We start from the raw sequence: 18,984 nt of genomic DNA, 5'->3' as shown, positions 1-18,984 counted from the left end.
TTTTTTTAAATTGGGCAAAGTGGTCATACCTGCTCCCTTTCGAGAACTTCGGTGAGCATTACAATTGTGTGGCATTTCCATTCCCACACCATTCGCCAGAAGTCTTCCACAGTGTGAGGAAGAGGTCCTTGTGTTGCAATGAAGTAATCCTTCTGGCGATAGCCCTTCACAGTAAAAAAAATACATGCAACGATTACCTGATGCCTCGGTGATTTCAATTTTTTAACTCCAGGCAACCTAAAAGTGATTCTAGACTAACTAGAAATATCAGAAATATTAGAACAAACTATTCTTTTCAGAAAGCTCCAGAATGAGCCACAAATCCAGAAAACTGTAGTTAGTCCCTTACATACAATGGAAGAAGAGGGAAACCAGTTCAGGAATAGAAAAACACAAGATTTATATTGCATTGCATTGCATTGCATTGCATTGCATTGCATTGCATTGCATTGCATTGCATTGCATTGCATTGCATTGCATTGCATTGCAATCATGAACGAATTCCTATGCCCCACAAATAACCCAGAGATGCATTTTAAATAAAAGAACACATTCTACTAAAAACATGCTGATTCCTGGACCGTCCGCAGGCCGGATTGAGAAGGCAATTGGGTCACATCTGGCCCACAGGCCTCAGGTCGCCTACCCCTGCTCTAACCCCTACACCACACCAGCTGCCATTCATGATCTGAATTCAGGCAATAATCTCAGGTGGCTGCCTCATGTGGGCATGATGAACTGATACTCCACCTGGCCCCCTGGCTGCCAAGTCAGCCCTGAAGAAGCCTTGCATGGTTGTGTTTACTGCTGCCACCCATGTGAGACTTCTGTGAGGCCTCTGAGAACGGGCAAATGGGGTCCTTCAGAGTGAGAGAGGGAGCCAGGTGCTTCTCACCACCCACCTCCTGCGAGACAGACTTTCATGCAAGCCCTGTAGGCGCACGCACACACACACACACACACACACACACACACCCACACACACCACAAGAGAGAAAAAGCCAATGGACAATCCACCAGGTGTCTGAAAATGTAATTAGGTGGCACTGGAAAGACTGTGGGAATTTAACCGGGTTCATTAACTGACTTATTAAGCTTCCCTTGAGGACTGTATTAAAGTATTAGAAAATAAAATAAAAATCTAAGGGTCAAGAGAAAAAAGATGGCAGTGTGTATATAGAGATGAACCCTACGACTGAGACCATGAAGGAGTAAATACTGTTCAGGCAGCTGAACTGTATTTGGAAGAAGTGGAGAAGAGGAAAATTCTTATTTGATAGCTAGAAAATGCTTCGCTGCAGGTGGGGACCTCAATTTCTGTTTTCTCTTAAGGAACAAGGAGAGCAGGGAGGTTTGTCTCTCTCTGTTGACATTTTAAGTGCAAAGCCATACTTTTTATGATGTTGATAATTTGATTCTTTTTGAAAATTCTCAAGTTACTCTTCAATATAGCTCATGTGGTAATGATAAAGGCACATGTGCAACCATGTTGCCTGCTAGTCGAAAACAAAGTTGACTGCTGAAAAGACTTGTAAAAATCAGTACTACACATATTCCACATACACAGAAACACTTACGTCTATGAAGGAAGCATTGATATAATCCGTATACTCCTGACCTCTTTTCATTGAAAGAATCACTCTGTTAAAGTCATCTAAAATACAAAAACACCACATATTAGGTTTCTTAGAATACTTAGCATTTTATAGTCAATAATACAATAAAGATATGAAGCTTCAGGCTTTCGTAGAATCAAGTTTACGATATATCTTTGTACTTCAGCCTAGCAGTGCCACCTGCTGTTGAATGTGTAACATAACCGTACACTACTAATTTGGATAAATACAAGTATTTCGGTTTTTACAAAGAGGAAAATTAGTATCTTACATGGGATGATTTGGATAACTCTGGCTTTCTTCATATTTGCGGGCAGATTACCAGTTCTCATGTTTTCTTTCATTATTCGAACATTTGTTAATTTCTACAGCAAAAAGAGAAATTGGGCTAGGACTTTGTAGATTACTGTATAAAAACACAGAATACCAAAAATGGCTAACAGGTACACATCAAAATTTCATGATATTCTGTTCCTTTTAGAGATTTCTAGTTGATTCACCTGATCCCAAACCACATAAACCTTCACCTGTGTTCTTTTATGTTACACCTATATGGAAAGCAATTTTTTAAAACCTGGAAACTAAGACACACTGCTTTTGTTTTCTGCAGGCAAGGTATGTAGCTAGAAAGAGTGATATGTACAGTTCAATTTCTAGTAGCTTGTATGTATTACTTGTTTCTAGGTTAGATTACTGCAATGTGTTATACATGGGGCTGCCTCTGAAGACAGTTTGGAAACTTCAGCTGATGTAAAATTCAGTTGCCAAGTTCTCACTGGGGCAAGACAAGCTGAGCATATAGCGCTAATCCTTGCCCAACAGCACTTGCTGCCAATTGGTTTCTAGGCCCATTTTAAAATGTTGGTGCTGACCTATGAAGCCTTAAGCGGCTCAGGACCTCAGGACCTTAAGGACCGCCTCTCCCTATATGGACCTACCCAGCCCCTGTGTTTGGAGGGCCTTTTCTTTGTCCCTCCCCTCCCCAAAAGGTTCAGAGGCTCACAACATGAGAACAGGCCTTTTTTGTGGTGGCTCCCCATTTGTGAAAAGCTCTCCCCAGAGAGGCTTGCTTGGTGCCATCGTTACATGTCTTTAGGTACCAGGCAAAAACATTCCTCTTTAACCCAAGCCTTTGGCCATTAAATATTCTATGGCTTTTTATATGTGGAGAGACTGTTATTATGATTTTTCTGTGGTTTTTTATTTTTTTTAAATATGCTATGTAAGTTATCTTTTTAATATTGTACATTGCCCTGGGATCTATGGATAAAGCGTGGTATATTAAATTTAAGTAAAGTAAGTTAAAAAAATAAAGGTAGTATGTACATATTAAACAATAAGTATTACACACAGAATCATAGAATTGTAAAGTTGGAAGAGATCCTGTGGGTCATCTAGTCCAACCTCCTGCAATACAGGAAAGCTGAACATTGATGTTATACCGCAAATGTATGTATGAATGTAACATTAAAAAACTTCCAAAAGTAGAAGGGACAATTACTTTTGTTCATATTTGCAAATTCAGCAGATCTCAAAATGCAAAAGAATGGTTTGAGATACAGTTAAGTCGAGAAAGTATAACTGGTGTTAGCCTTAAAACTTTACTTCACTATATTCATAACTCCAGACATATTATATATGCTATGCATAATATGACTGTTATCACCAAATTCTAATTCAGGTGAAGTTTCTTTATCTAAAAAATACCCAACCCAATACTCTAAGATGATTAACCTTTTAAAAATCAGAGTAAGAAACTATTTCTTTTAAGTGTGAGCCTGAAATCTTTGTAAAATTTTATTTAATACTTACTTTAAACTCTTCTTCTAGCCCTAGTTTGACAAGATTTGGTGCTGCATTGTGCGATGGCTGCAGGTGCTTTTCTAAGGAGGACACATCTAGTTCTGTGTCACCATAGAGGTAGTATTCAAGTAAGGCTTGATAAATGAAGGAATACTGCATCTGTAAAGAACGTAAGCCATTTTATAAGCCAGGACACTTTAAATATTACTAATCGCATATAATATATGATATGAATAACCTCAAGCTATCTCATACACTTTTATACAGTAGTCAGAAATGTAACTGTTGCCTTTACGAGTGGTAGGTAAAAAACTTACACATACGTTATGATTGAATAAGCCAATAAAATACAGTTTACTGTAAAGGAACAAGTCTAGGCTTATCCCTCTCTCATCCACCGGAGCTTGGAAGGAGCTTGGAAGTTTTCACTTCCATTTTCAATTAACCCAAGCTCAGCATTACATCAAAATCCTAAAATGTGGCTAATATATGGTTTATTGAAACAATCCAGATTCAAAAACCAAGGCTTGGAGATTAATCACAGTTTGTTTGAATTTTGATTAATCATCCTAAGGCAGTTCAACAAAAGTTGAAGTGAAACCTACTATCCCCTTTTTCTGGCCACACAAAAGGCTAGAAAAAGCATGAGCTTGACCTAAGTTTATTCCCATAATGATAAAACGTATCTTATCCATATGTAATAATTCATCCTTATGGCATTTAGGAATTTTGGTGACAAACCACAAACGGTAAAGGAAAGGAAGAATCTTGGTTTCAGCTAGTGATTTGTCTGGAGAGGTAAAACAACATTAAACTACAGAGAAGCTTCATCCTTCAGAATAAATTAACAGCTCACACTCCATAAAAGCATTCTAGAATCACAAAGAGCCATTTAGAACACAAATAATGAATCACACCTTTAAAAAAAGAAAAGAAAACAGAGACTAAATATGGCGAAAAATAAGACTGTGCTAAGGTGCAAGAATTGAAGCTTTTCAGGGCAAGAGGATTAATACAGATGTTTTGTATCTCTGGAACTTAGAAAGTTCTCTTATACTATGTCAGACTAGCCCAGTATTGTTTACATCAGGGGTAGTCAACATGGTGCCGTCCAGATGTCCCTGAACTACAGTACCCATCAGCCTTAGCCAGCATGGCAAATGACCAGGGCTGCAGTCCCAACAACATCCGGAGGGCATTGGCTATCCCTGGTCTACACTAACTAGGAACACCCCACTACCCGTGTATCATAGAGGCCAGGGTGGTGAACCTCCTGCTGTGGGCTGAATTTAAGCCCACAAGGACGTTCCTCAAACCGTGCTCAACCTGCCTCCTACTCGATGTCAAACATGGTCAGGTGAGGGCAGGTAAATGCGTGGCTGCATGACTGACTGCCGCGTGGTGAACTCAGTCACGCAGCCTGTCCCTGCAGAAAGCAGGGCTGGAGTTACCGCCCAGCAGATGGGCTGCCTGATCAACTCTAATGGATTGGGCCATGCACTGAGCTCTTTGTGGGAAACTTCATTGTGCGGCTGATCCCTGGATGGCGAGTTGACCCCTGTGGATTGACTGAGTTCGCTGTGGAGAACTTCCACTATCTGCCTTAATTTCCACTATCCCTGGCCCCACAATTTGTTGCTCTAATTGGCTGCTGCTTTGGCACACTTTTTTAAAAAATAGGTCTTGTCTGCTTTGGAATAATGATGTCATTACATAGATGAACTAGATGCTGGTCTATGACCATAATAAAGATTTGGATTGGATTGGATGTCATCACATAGCCAACCATGATTAGCCAAGTGACAATGTCACTGAGGACAAGCAAAGCTGATTTAGTATTAAAGGAACAGCAGATCAAGACAGGAAAGAAGTACTTCTTTTTTGGTAAGGGAGCACAGGTGAATTCCCAGGGTGCAAACATTTTCCTGCTCCTACTCACAAGTGACAAAAGGTGTAATGTTTTTCATGGGTGAGGGCAGAAAATGTTGGCCAACACCTCCCTCCAATTGGCTGAGTCATTCTGTCATCTTTTAAGCTGAAAAGATTGATAAATTTGACATAAGGTGTATTTTATTTACTTACATCGGTCTGAACCATTTGTTGGCGTTGATTGCGGATTCTTGCCACAAACTCAAAAACGTCAACTTTTTGCTCGACATGCATCATGTCAATCATAGCATCGATTACTATGAATGTGCCTGTACGACCCACACCAGCACTTAAGAAGAAAGGAAACGCAACAGGAATTAGGAGGAAAATGATGAAACATATTGCAGTAACTTTTTTGGACTTGGCAATCCTTCTTCTGAAGTCTTACTCCCAATATTTCTGATTTTCTTTGTCTTCCTTACTTATATTGCAAGCACTATGACAGGTCAGAGCAGACTCTCTCCACTACGTTTAGTGGCAGTATCAACATCTCCTGCATTTAGTTTATTGTGAGACAGGACCCCCTATTTAGGCAATGCTTCCGTCTTAACAACACAGGAGTAGGGATCGCCAAGCAATCCCACCCTCCGTGTTTATGTAAAAAACATGTATGGGTCCTTTGCAAATATGGCTGCATGCTCAAAGGCTTTCTCGCAACCTGGAATAATAACAATAACAATAACAATAATTTATTATTTATACCCTGCCCATCTGGCTGGGCGGCTTCCAAAAAATATTAAAATACTGTAATACATCAAACATTAAAAGCTTCCCTAAACAAGGCTGCCTTCAGATGTCTTCTAAAAGTATGGTAGTTGTTGTTCTCTTTGACATCTGGTGGGAGGGTATTCCACAGGGAGGGTGCCACTACCGAGAAGGCCCTCTGCCTGGTTCCCTGTAACTTGGCTTCTCACAATGAGGGAACCGCCAGAAGGCCCTCAGTGGTGGACCTCAGTATCCGGGTAGAATGATGGGGGTGGAGACGCTCCTTCAGGTATACTGGGCCAAGGCCGTTTAGGGCTTTAAAGGTCAGCACCAACACTTTGAATTGTGCTCGGAAACGTACTGGGAATCCTGCCCAGTTGTGAGACAGTCTTTTTGCAAAGGTCCCAAGGCAACAGGGTTTCATTCTTTGTCCAGGGCTACTTCGCATTGACTCACAGCAAGAAGTCTGAATGAACATAAATAAATCTAAGTTGGGATAGAAACCCAAAGTAGCTCAGATTCAAGTAACCATTGGACCATACCCATAAGTAATATTGAATCTACTTCCTGCTGCTTATGGCCAAATTACATAATGTGGGGTTCACTGTGCCTTTAATTGCAAGTGTGCTGCGATCACACATATTGTAGTACAATTTACAGTGACAAAACGGCTGCGTAGGCAGGGGCTACTGAAACCTCCCTGCTGCTTTCTGCTCTTCCACGTAGAGCCATCCTTCAGCTGCTGTTCTTCTAGCAGCTGGACTCACTTCGGTATCTGTGTGGAAAATTATCCCATGGGATGGGCTAAGGAGGGGAAATCAGGAGGTAAGACAAGGGCTCCCTCCTCCACCCACTCTTTTCACTTTAAGACACACTTTGCACATCCTCAAGTTAACTACTTTAGGATCTTGAACTTGAGACTCACCTTTTATTTTTAACTAGCAACTATGCTGGCCTTATAAAGAGCTAAATACAGTCTTACCTAGGATCCCGAATGCCTTGCGAGTCGAATGTTTTGGCTTCCAAACGCTGCAAACCTGGAAGTGAGTGTTCCGGTTTGTGAACGGTCTTTGGAACCCGAACATCTGACGCGGCTTCCGATTGGCTGCAGGCACTTTCTGCAGCCAATCGGAAGCCGTGCCTTGGTTTCCAAACGTTTTGGAAGTCAAACGGACTTCCAGAACAATTCTGTTCGACTTCTGAGGTAACACTGTATACTGAATTGAATTCTAAAATACCATTTTGACACCAATATGAACATTAGATATAAAAATGTACAGTATTGATTTACTGTGAAATGCTAAAATACTGTCCTAGTGCAGTGTTTCCCAACCTTTTTTGGGCAAAGGCACACTTGTTTCATGAAAAAAATCTCGAGGCACACCACCATTAGAAAATGTTTAAAAAATTAACTCTGCGCCTATATTGACTATATATAAAGTAATTCTCTTTAATAGGAATCAAATAAACACAAAGAAAGTAAATCCTATGAGAAAATCCTATGAGAGAAGAGAGCAAATGTTATTAGAAGCTGGGGAAATATCCATGTAAACGTAACAGATTCAAATACTTAAAAGGAGGTGCTGAGCCCTTGACATATGCCTGTAAAAAGGTTGTTGTTGGCGTTGTTAATTGAATTAGTATTCAGCCTTTCAACCCAAACATCTCCAGGGCAGTAATGTAGCTGGCATGAGTCTGATTTAAATTGTGCTTATACTGTGAATCTAAATTCAATTTCATTTATAATGAATTGATTTATTATTTATTAAAGTATTTAGGCTGCCTTTCGGGATAAAGAAATACCCACAGAGTGGTTTGCAATGCAATGCATTGCAATAAATAAAATAAAATAAAATAAAATAAAATCTATTTAAAGCTCCACAAAGGTTATGTGGGACACTGTTCAAACTCTTTGTGATTAGGATTTCAATAATTTCCTGATAGTCCAGTTCTCTGTATTTCCCAGGTGATCCTTATTTCACCTGGCCTTGGCTTTCCTTGTGCTGACTATCCATTTTCTTTCATAGTATGGGAAGAGACTGTCCGCCCAAACAAGCCCAACTGCTGCCTGCTTTACAGAACCTCCTGGATGACTACGGATTTGTGTCACTGCCCATTTCCATGAAAGATTTATTCATGCATTTTGCACAATGCCACAATCCCACATGCAACTTTTAAAAAGGATAATAAAGGATGATCTGCATGACTGCCTTGGCAAGCGCAATACCTGCCAGGCTCAACGGCCGGTCTCGCGCTGCCGCTTCCCGCGCTCTCAAGGACCCGGGAGGAGGAAGGCGTGAAGGGAATCCCGAAGGCGCGAAAACATCGCGCATGCGCAGGCCTTCCGCCTGCGACAGCCCAGTAGGCCGGCCGAAGCGAGCGGCGATGGGATGTGGGAGCTCGCTCGCTCGCCGCCCCGCGTGTGCCTATGTGGGGCACGTTACAGCCCCGTGACGTCAGCGCCACGCAGGCAGCCAGGCAGGCAGACGGCGAGAGCCCCGCGCTGGGCGGCCTCTCCTCGCCGCCGCCGCCCCGCCTCTCGCCGCCCGACTCGCCCGCCTCCCTCCCACGGCACACCAGGCAACGTCTCGCGGCACACTAGTGTGCCGCTGAACACCGGTTGGGAAACACTGGCCTAGTGTTTAATAGCACAACCACTAGAGGGAGCATGGTTGCTTCTGATTAATGATAACTCAAATGATTTTCAGCCTTCCTTTCAGAGGAAAAGGGCCTGGCATCCTGTGCTAGGCATAAATGTTCCTCTGGTATCCTATTATTTTATTTCGGTTTGTTGTTCTTGTGATGTCATATTCCAGCTTTCTAAATCATAACTTATTTCCTTAGACCCTTTCCCATTTATTATATATACACACAAAAAAGTTTATCAGCGATACCACTTCTTCTAAGCATCCTGGTACAAGTTGTACAAAGAGCATTTTTATATTTTGATTGGGCGTTGATTACTTTCAAGTGTGTTTTAAGAATGCATGAATCACCCATGCTTCCTCCTCCATCAGACTCAAACTGCCTTCCCCTACCTCCTTCATGGTACTGGTAGCTACATAGACTGCTAAGAATACAACTACATTACTACAAAGAGCTTGTTCCTTTTCCTGTTCCATCGCTATCCTTTTTCACTTCTGTGCCATATCTAAGCTTGCGGCAGTGACTGTATTGTTTTCTTAACCTAGAAAACTGCTGGTACTTTATGAATATATTTATGCTGATAGTAAAGTTTTGAACGATGGGCTATTTTTAAAATTGTAAAAAAGATTCCTGAAGGGAGATTTGCACAAGCTTATCTTGGCATAAGTCACAACAAATGGTCCGTCTCTCAAAATGGAAAAGGGGACAAATTAATCCCTGCTGATGAATAACTAAGGAGAAACCTTTGCTTTTTTTTCACAGGTGATACAATACGGATAATAATCATCATCAAGAAGAAGCCAGTTTCCTGATACTAGTTCTGATGTTGGCTTGTTCTGCTTTTTCTCAGAGACCCTAGTAGGAAAAGCCCACATTAAGGAGACACTTGTTGCTTAAGCACGCAAAAATTGATTTTGCCCACTTCCTGTTAGGCCACCCCAAGGTAAGTTTTCATGGGTATGTGTGTGTACCTGCATATTTATACATACACATACCTGCAGTGAACCACAATTGGTCCAGCATGTGCAGGATTCAATGATTTTACTTTCTTTAGGAATTTGAGCATTCCAATAGGTGTGAAAGGCACTCCAAAATCAGGCCAGCTGGTGAAATGAAGCTGTGTCACAAGCCTGGGAGCTTTGCAGCCATCAGAAACCTGCTAGAGAGCCAGAAACAGAATATGAGTATGACCATTGATTTCTTTGGCTAAAATCAGCAAACAATCCAGTTAGTGTGACCGATCCCTCCCTCTTCAGACATCAGCAATAGCAGCCTAGACTAAGAATTAATTTAAAATGTTCAGTATATAAAGAGAATTACAGAGTCACTCAGCTGCCAGCAAAAAGCATAGAAACTGCAAGTCATAAGCATATTCCATGACCTTGCATGTTGTGCTCACTTAGAACTTAGTATTCATGCACCCACATTTCCCCTTCTTTCAGCAAGAGTTATTGTGGGGACACCTTAACCTGTAAGCACCCCTGGCCTGAGACTGGCAAGTGGATGGGGAACGATTTACCCCAATTGGAGCTAGAGACACTTCGCTCCCAAAAGAAGCTTCAGAGAACAGAGAGCTACTAGAGCCTTCGGTGTTTAATGGCAACATGAAAACAAAAACTACATGCAGAATGCCAAATGAAATCTCACTTCGGGCACAGTTTAATAAAATGTAAGTATTGAGTAGAGCTAAGTTTTCATCTGACAAAAACAGTTTTCACTCAACAAAAACAGACAATTCCAAGTACGTATTTTAGAGGTTAAAAATAGATCAGGAATGTTTTCCAGTTATGAGAAATATTAAATGGGGTCTATAACTTACTGACTGAATACAAAACTTCCGAATAGTATAATCCACAAGAACTATACAGTCCTCCACAGAAACTCGGATGTTTCCATAAGTCCAGCATCCCTGATCAGGCCAGTACTGGAAACACTTGTCCTGTGCAAATGTAAAGAACACACACAGTCACTTCAAGCTGCAATATATGCCCCTCAAATAACTGAGCTGTACTATAAAGCTGTACAATTATTTTGAGTCTATTTAAAGTATGCTTTTTAAAATTCTAAAACTGAAACTGACACCGCCTAACTATATTAATAGTGAGTTATGAAATATAATAGGACCAAAAATTCATTAAGGTATGACTTCACCCCCCTATGATTTCTAAAAGCCCGTTTCTCCAGGTTGCAGGATGCAATAATTTCAATCCAGAGCCATTTGTAGCCAATGGTTACATGACATTCTTTTAAAAATCTATACTGCATACAATGAGAGAATTGTTGAGAACTCTGTCAACATTTCTCTATGAATGCCAGGAGAGGTCATCCTTGAGCAATAAAAGTTGCATGCTTCTCAGTGACCGAGATATATTTATTTTGTTAGCATCTGTATTGGAATTGCCTTTAGATGTTTTTCTTGTCTTACTGCTTGGGTTTGCCACCTTGGGCTCTTTGGGAGGAAGAGTGGGATATAAATTTAAAAATTATTACTATTATAATTTTCTGCTTTCCAAACACACCTTATTCACTTTTAATTAGCTACCTAAAAAGCACAACAGGAAATGAATATGCACACGAATACGCTCCAGCCATCATCTTCTACCCTGCTGCAGATGTGCTGGGAAATTTCATATTGTATTTTATGAAATCAGTTTTATTCTAGGAACTAGTAATTGGGCTGGAAGGTAAGCTGGAGCCTGAAAGTCCATCTAGCATTCCAGGAAAGATAACGAAATTTGGCAGTGGATTAGGGAAGAGAAAAATGCAGTCAAACAATTCTCAGCCATTCCTGCCCCCCACAACACATGGCTACTAGTCATAATAACTATGCTGTGCCCACAACACTGGAGGCAGTAATGTTTCTGAATACCAGTTGCTGGAAATTGCAGGAGGGAAGAGTGTTCTTGCGTTCAAGTCCTGCTTGAAGGTTTCCCACAGGCATCTGACTGGCCACTGTGGGAACAGGATGCTAGATGGGCCATTGGCCTGATCCAGCAGCCTCTTCTTGACTTCTTACACAAATTACTATCTTAAAAGACGTTTTCCTAACCCTATGCAAGTGTATATTCCCAGGTGGAAAATAGATGCAGAATAAATAATACATATTTTCCTACCAATGAAAACTATGTGCAGTGGACGCTCGGGTTGTGAATGTGATCTGTGCGGGATGCACGTTTGCAACCCGCAGTGACGCGTCTGCGCACGCGAGTTGCAATTCGGAGCTTCTGCGCATGCGCAAAGCGTGAATTAGCACTTCTGCACATGCGCGACCACTGAAACCCAGAAGTAACCCGTTTCAGTGCTTCTGGGTTTCGGCGGTCTGCAACCCGAAAAAACGCAACTTGAAGCGTCTGTAACCCGAGGTATGACTGTATCTCTAAAGGTAATTCACAACTGCCATAAACCAGGGCTAAAGCCCGAACATTCACATTTGACTGAAAACATGATTCAGAAATGACACACAGACACCATTAAGTTTCTCAGTTAGTCACCAATTATTTGCTCAGAAGTAAAGAAAGTTTAGTTAAGCCAGCATGCTGCAGCGATTGTGTCAGAAACCCCAGACTTATTAAAAAACTCGGAACAGGAAGTGGTAACATTAGTAACAGTCTTGTGAGTTATGGGAAAACTCCAAACAGTATGAGGGGAAATATTTTCAAAATGTGTCCTACCTCTTTTCTCTCTTTCACATTTGTTAACATGACAATAGTTGCAGACTTTTGTTCCCATATCATCCTCCAGAAATCATTTACAGTGTCTTGTTTAGGGCCTACACATACAACACAGCTATTTAATCAAAAACTATGATGACCACAAACAATACTACTGTACTGTTAAAAAGGAAAAGGGTAAAAATATTTATTTCCTTTATTTAAAAATATCTCATCGATAATAATGTTCAAAGCAGTTCACAAGATTTAAAACCAACCAAATAATTCCACAATAAATACTAAAGCAGTAGCAATGCTGCCCAGAAGCAAAATTGTCAAACAAAAGCCCAGGCAAATAAATCTGTCTTCATCTAGCACCTAAATAATGCTAGCATATGTGTCATGCATACAAATGTAGACAGGCTATCCAAAGAGGCAGCAAAGGTCCTGTCTAATCTCAGAAGATAGGGCACTCAGTGTAGGGCCTCCAAATATGATGTAATGGGTAACTTCATAGAGGACAAGGCTGCACTTTCATTAGATGGAAATGGTCTGATAACAAATCCATGTGCTTCCCATATTTACTGTATGTTTAAAGCGGAGCTATGCATCTTAATGCAGCTTATTAAAAAATAGCATTTCTCACAAAATAGAGATATTACATAAGAGGAATGATGTCATTGTGACCATGCTATCTTTCATTGTCCAAAATCTCCCTTTCATTTTGACTTGGGGTGCTTCTAGATGGCAACTTCTCACACAACTGGAGCACCAGCAGGAGATGGGCGGAGACGGGACAAGGCAGGGACTTTGTAGAAGATGTAATTCCTCATGTGGAAGGTTGGCAAAGTGGTGGTTAATTTCTCACTACTGTTGCCTGGCTGCTCACACCTTTTCCCGATGTGCTATATAGGGCTCAGCCTTGGGCCTGGCTGCCTGTTGATGTAATTTGGAGAAATGGATGAAATTGCACTAAGTGCTTAGTCCATGTCTTGAGCAGCCCATCCTTCAAGTCTGGGTTCTGAGTTCTGAGTTAGCATGCCAGCTGCAATGGATGGCATAGAAACAGTCCAAGGCTAAATGCCTGGAGCAGGGCTACTCACCTACCCTCCCTTTTCTCTAAGGAATGTGTGAACATGCAGAGTGGGGTATAAAGCCAAAGCTGTATTCAAAAAGCTCTTTAAAATCTGACTGCCTAAGCATAAGGGTAAATTCTGAAGAACACATTTGCTGAAATTGCTTTGTACATGCAGATGTTTAAAGCAAAACATTTAAAAAGAGAAATGGATGAAATACAGTGGTACCCCGCAAGACGAACGCCTCGCAAGACGGAAAACCCGCTAGACGAAAGGGTTTTCCGTTTTGGAGGCGCTTCGCAAAACGAATTTCCCTATGGGCTTGCTTCGCAAGACGAAAGCCCATAGGGAAATCTCCAGGGACCTCTTTTAAATGCTAGCGGTGGGGAGCAAAGCCTTCCCCCCCCTTCAGAAGAGGTCCAGGAAGGCTGGCGGGGGCCGAAAGGCTTTGCTCCCCAGCGCCAGCATTTTAAAAGCAGTCCGGGATAGCAGGGAAGCGCTTCCCGCTATCCCGGACGGCTTTTGAAGGCAGGAGAGGCATGCCGGCAAGTCTCCGCCAGCAGCGGCACCGCTGCCGCTGTTGGCGGAGCACTCCGCGAAGCCTGCGCGGGCTAATGTCAGCGCGCGCAGGCTTCGGCATGCGGGCAAGTCTCCGCCAGCAGCGGCAGCGGTGCCGCTGCCAGCGGAGCGCTCCGCAAAGCCTGCACGCGCTGACATTAGCGCGCGCAGGCTTCCGCCTGCGGGCAAGTCTCCGCCAGCAGCGGCAGCGGTGCCGCTGCTGGCGGAGCGCTCCGCAAAGCCTGCGCGCGCTAATGTCAGCGCGCGCAGGCTTCGGCATGCCGGCAGAGGTCCGCGAAGCCTTGGCCGGACAGCTTTTGAAGGCAGGCGGGGGGAGCAAAGACTTTCGCCCCCGCCAGCCTTCAGAAGAGGTCCAGGACCTCTTCTGAAGGCTTGCGGGGGGCAAAAGTCTTTGTCCCCCCTGCCTGCCTTCCCAGGGGCTTTTAAATCGCCCCGGACAGCGGAGAAGTCCTCCGCTGTCCCGGGGCGATTTTAAAATGCCGCCCGCCAGCATTTTAAGATCGCCCCGGACAGCGGAGAAGTCCTCCGCTGTCCCGGGGTTTTTTAAAATGCTGGGGGTGGGAAGAAAAGCCCTTGTCCCCCCCCCCCAGCCTTCAGAAGAGGTCCGGGGACAGACTGTCCCCGGACCTGGTCTGAAGTCGGTTTCCCTAGGAACGCATTAATTGATTTTCAATGCATTCCTATGGGAAACCGTGCATCGCAAGACGAAAAAACCGCAAGACGAAGAGAATTGCGGAACGAATTAATTTCGTCTTGCGAGGCACCACTGTAATGGAGATACCTTGAGCTGCTATAAATTTATTCTTTTCCTTGTAGCCCTGGAGGGGAAAAAATGTACACAGTTGTCTTTTAAACTTACGCTCTTACAATATGAATTTCAAAACTGTCAATGTGCTGCTTGCTTAACAAATTTAAAAAGTAATTTAAAAAGAAATCTATTCACTTACATCTATATATGAAGCATTGATGTAATCTGAACACTGAAGTCCACCTATTTGCGTTAAAACTACCCTGGAATGGTCGTCTGTAAAGAACAAACATACACAATTAGAAGCTCCTTTGGCAAATATAGATACAGTGCTGACAACCTTCTGAAACACATTGTTTTCTTCTCAGCAACAAAACAAACTCTAAAAACATTATTCTGCCTGATGAATACCTTAAGCCAATAGCGACACCATTTGATTTATTAAATTTGTATACCACCCTTCATCCGAGTATCCCAGGACAGTTCACAACACAAAAATGCAAAATGAGAATACATAATAAACACAAAACAAAACAAAAACCATTAATGAGACCATGAAACAAAATCAAATTTACTGATGAATTCTACTTCAGCAGTTTTACTCCGCGGTCCACTTTTAAAGTTCCTTTCTCAAAGAATATTAACATTAAGTTTTCATCTAAGACTAAAATACCATCTCACTGTTTCGGAATGCAGCCATTTCTATTGTCAAATATTTGTCCATTTATAATTTTCATGTAGAGACTGACCTGTTTGTCTTACGCAGACAGAAGAAGGGCAGGTTAGAAGTGATACTTGTCCGGGATCAGCATATGAACAGCCTTAATATGGCTGATGCTATTACTGTTGCCTCCAGCAGCAACCAGCTAAAACCATGCCAATGTATCATCAGTGATGTACAGCCATCCTAAACAATTATATTTCTCTCTCACAGGCCTGGGGTGACAGGCCTTCCCTTGTTTACATTCAGCCCCTCGTGTAAAAAGGTGACCCAGCCTAACGGAGAGACAGAAGCCCTGGGACAGGGCACTGCTACAAACCCTGATACCAGCTCTGTCCCCAAATGCACTCAGGCAAAACTGTTACAGGACCTAATGGCATCAGATAAACACCAACAGGAACTCATTCATTCATGTGCAGTCACCCTATTCTCTTGACTGTAATTTATTTTAAATTGATTTTAATATTGTACTTTTAAATTGCTGCAGGTCATCTGAGGCCTTATGATGAAGGGCAAGAAAGAAATCAAAGCAACGATTGTCATCCTGGTATCACCTACCAACAAGGACAAAGCTGAAGGAGAACTCAGGAAGTTTGAGTCCATTTATTTAGACCATAATCAAACCATAATGGTTACCTCCCCAGTTATATATGTTTAGCAAAGGTTAGAAAAAACCATGTTATCAGTGTTGTGAATTGTCAATGTGATTATCTTAAATATACAGAGCCCACCCATGATGGGGGTGAAGAGTCCACCTCAGGTGGCAGAAGTGCAAGAGCTCCGTCCGCCTGCTTGTGCCGCCAATAGGGAGGTGTTCTGGCATGTGACATTGCCAAGCAAGTGGCAACACTTTGAGGAGTGCCCTGGCTTCCACCAAGTTTGGTGAGAGGTGGGAGTGGTGATGGCGGAAGTGGAGGAGGGGGAGAGGAGGCAATTCCTGTTTTGCCTCAGGTAGCAAAATGGGACAGGTCTCCACTGTAAATACGTTTAAGCTTAACACACAACAGTCACTGTACATCTTGGTCATTTGGCCGAAATGTTTACTATTTTTCACTTTATCCATGCGCATTTGTATCTGCCAACTGAGAATAGTACCAATGCATGGATCTGTTGAAGGAGACTCTAGTCGATAAAAGCTAGGGCTAAAGCTTGTAGCCTTTAGATGCCACAATACAGTTGTTTCTTTCTGCAACAAATTAAGATGGGTACTTGCATGGAAAACACTATTACTTTAATAAGAATTTGGTCCTTCCTAATATAAACCTTATTATTTATAATAAATCAACAAATCATTAATACTTACAAGGTAGTATGTTGGGATATCTGTTCTTTTCTCTGTTTTCCTCTTTATTTGCCATCTCAAGTGTTCCTTGCATATATCCAGGAGGTAATGACTACAGGAAAAATATGTAGTGTCAGTTCAAAACAGCATACTATAGTGAGTAGTTACATAGAGGAGATGGTTTAAGTAAAACAGTTGTATCCCATGGAGCTCAATAATGCCCACATGAAAAGGTTAACAAAATTCTTTGAATCCATCAACCCCAGGAATAAGTTCCAGTTTCAAAGAAAGATGTGTGTTTGTTGTTTGCACTGGCAACTTGAAATAACAATCTCAAAATGACTCATGTAGTGACCATGCCATTAAGAACTGAAGCATAAACATTGAAAATGAACGAGATTATCGAGTATGGATGAAGGACTCAAAATCCCAGTCATGTGAATCCAAAATAAGAAGTTCAAAATATGCAAGGCAATAGGACAATCAAAGTGTGTGTGTGATGTGATTAACTTAATGTGCTATGTTTTTAGAAATCTATTTCAATCCACATATAAATGCTCATTAGAAACTATAATGACTATAAACTTTTAAAGTTTTTAAAGAAGATATGTCTGCATAGAAATCCAGGTTCCAAATCCACACCAGGACCTTGTGCTTGTAATTTGTGGAAGAAAACTTGCACTCACTTACAATTTAAGTGACACATGTAGTTTGCGCCTTAGACATGCCCATCAAATACATAACATACCATCTGACCATCAATGCCAGAAGGCAGCGTTGATATTCACTAGGTTCATGTCCCAATCAATTAGGGCAGAAATGCACCTGGAGGCATGCTTCTATGGACAGATTTCCAGCTGCACTGGAAAGTGTGCACACCTGTACCACAATATATCCTTGGAGTCAAATCATTCAATCCTAGTAGGAATAAATACACTCTCTCTCAAGCCAGTAGTAACATGCAACACCTTGTTATACATCACTCTATCCGGACCAGGACTTCCGTGTTTTAAAATAGGGTTTCATGTAGTTTGCATTACTACATTTAAAATAGGTACATTGGTACATTCTTCCATTTTGGAGGCAGGGTAAATTACCATTAGAAAGTAATAAACATAATTAGTGAAGGAGAAGTTTTTTTTACTATGAAATCACCTAATATATTTAGGAGATCCACACTGTGCCAAGGCATCAGGATGTATTTAATTATTATTATTTATGATTTATTTATTTATAGACATGCAAAGATAAAACATTTAATTGACAGAGATGCACTATTACTTTTAAAAAGGCACATTTTAAGCATATAATCATAATAAAAACTGCTGACATGCAATCCTGACAATTATAGCCTCCTCCTATATTATAGCACTGCTGCATAACAGAGACGGTTTAATTGGCATTTGCTTTTTCACTTAGATGAACTCAAATCTAAACTAATGCTGTTCCTTCATTGCCATGGCTGCATCTATGAGACCTGATGTAAGGAGTAAGTTCAGCTTCACAGAACTGTTCATATGAGGTCAGAGAGCAAACCCAACATAGTATGTTCCTTTCTGCTAGTGAGCGAGCAGCCAGGAAAAAGAAAGCCTTGCTGTATGCAACCACAATGTAGCAGGAAACGAAAGAGCAAGCCTGCTTTACTGAACGAGGTGAGGATCGTATTTACAAGAAACCTTCAGCACCATTAAAAGCAGATATTTAGGGACTACTGCTAATAGGGAGCCAGAACTTGGGGGAAAGGTTCCTGAGTAGCAACATACACTCCTCTCTGGGTTGTGCTCAGATTAACAACATGCCTCTGCTTCCTCAAAATTGTCATATATTTTTTAATCGGTAGGAAGGTCAGGATATCACAGGTCACTGATTCGAAGGGGAAAGCTGTAGATTTCCCTAGGTATCTGAGAAGCTTCAGTTCTCTCCACATCCCATTCGCAAAGCGGCAAATAACAGCACAATGATGCACAGTTGCTACCACAATTCAGGCCTCAGCAAGATTCACGGATTTTCGGCACCTACCCATATGCCTGCACGCTATTCTGAGTTGTGGGATAGCTTGGTGATTATTTATCTCTTTTCTCCACAATAACTAGTTGCTAATCCCCATTTCTTGCAACAAGGCACTGTGGAGTGGGAAACTCCATAGCTTTTAAGGCAAAGGTCAGAATGTTTGATAGGAGATAGGATTTCGGAAAGTTGTGGCACACGGGACAGAATGTCGCTCAGATA

General features: G+C 41.8%; 1 protein-coding gene and 1 long non-coding RNA gene across 6 annotated transcripts in view; one reads left to right on the top strand and one right to left on the bottom strand.

Annotated features, from left to right (window-relative positions):
• The window catches only part of LOC308578357, a 204,628-nt gene that overhangs the window by 112,846 nt on the left and 72,798 nt on the right, over positions 1 to 18,984 (top strand). The window lies entirely within an intron of this gene.
• The window catches only part of LOC308578309 (receptor-type tyrosine-protein phosphatase epsilon-like), a 57,061-nt gene that overhangs the window by 4,284 nt on the left and 33,793 nt on the right, over positions 1 to 18,984 (bottom strand). For 4 of the 5 annotated variants that reach the window (XM_081178573.1, XM_081178572.1, XM_081178575.1 and 1 more), the window contains 11 exons: positions 16,777 to 16,867; positions 14,952 to 15,028; positions 14,786 to 14,822; positions 12,371 to 12,468; positions 10,519 to 10,638; positions 9,695 to 9,858; positions 5,502 to 5,637; positions 3,429 to 3,578; positions 1,888 to 1,981; positions 1,578 to 1,654; positions 30 to 164 (listed from right to left, as the gene is read on the bottom strand). In XM_081178573.1, the coding sequence (XP_081034699.1) occupies positions 30 to 164; positions 1,578 to 1,654; positions 1,888 to 1,981; positions 3,429 to 3,578; positions 5,502 to 5,637; positions 9,695 to 9,858; positions 10,519 to 10,638; positions 12,371 to 12,468; positions 14,786 to 14,822; positions 14,952 to 15,028; positions 16,777 to 16,867 (1,179 nt within the window). The remainder of the gene's footprint in view (positions 1 to 29; positions 165 to 1,577; positions 1,655 to 1,887; positions 1,982 to 3,428; positions 3,579 to 5,501; positions 5,638 to 9,694; positions 9,859 to 10,518; positions 10,639 to 12,370; positions 12,469 to 14,785; positions 14,823 to 14,951; positions 15,029 to 16,776; positions 16,868 to 18,984) is intronic. The other variant, XM_081178574.1, reaches the window with a different exon arrangement.

Source organism: Podarcis bocagei (genome assembly GCF_964188305.1).
Source record: "Podarcis bocagei genome assembly, chromosome: W".
NCBI lineage: Eukaryota > Metazoa > Chordata > Lepidosauria > Squamata > Lacertidae > Podarcis > Podarcis bocagei.
The sequence above is the reverse complement of the archived record's forward strand: the minus strand, read 5'-3'. Positions and strand labels throughout refer to the sequence as shown.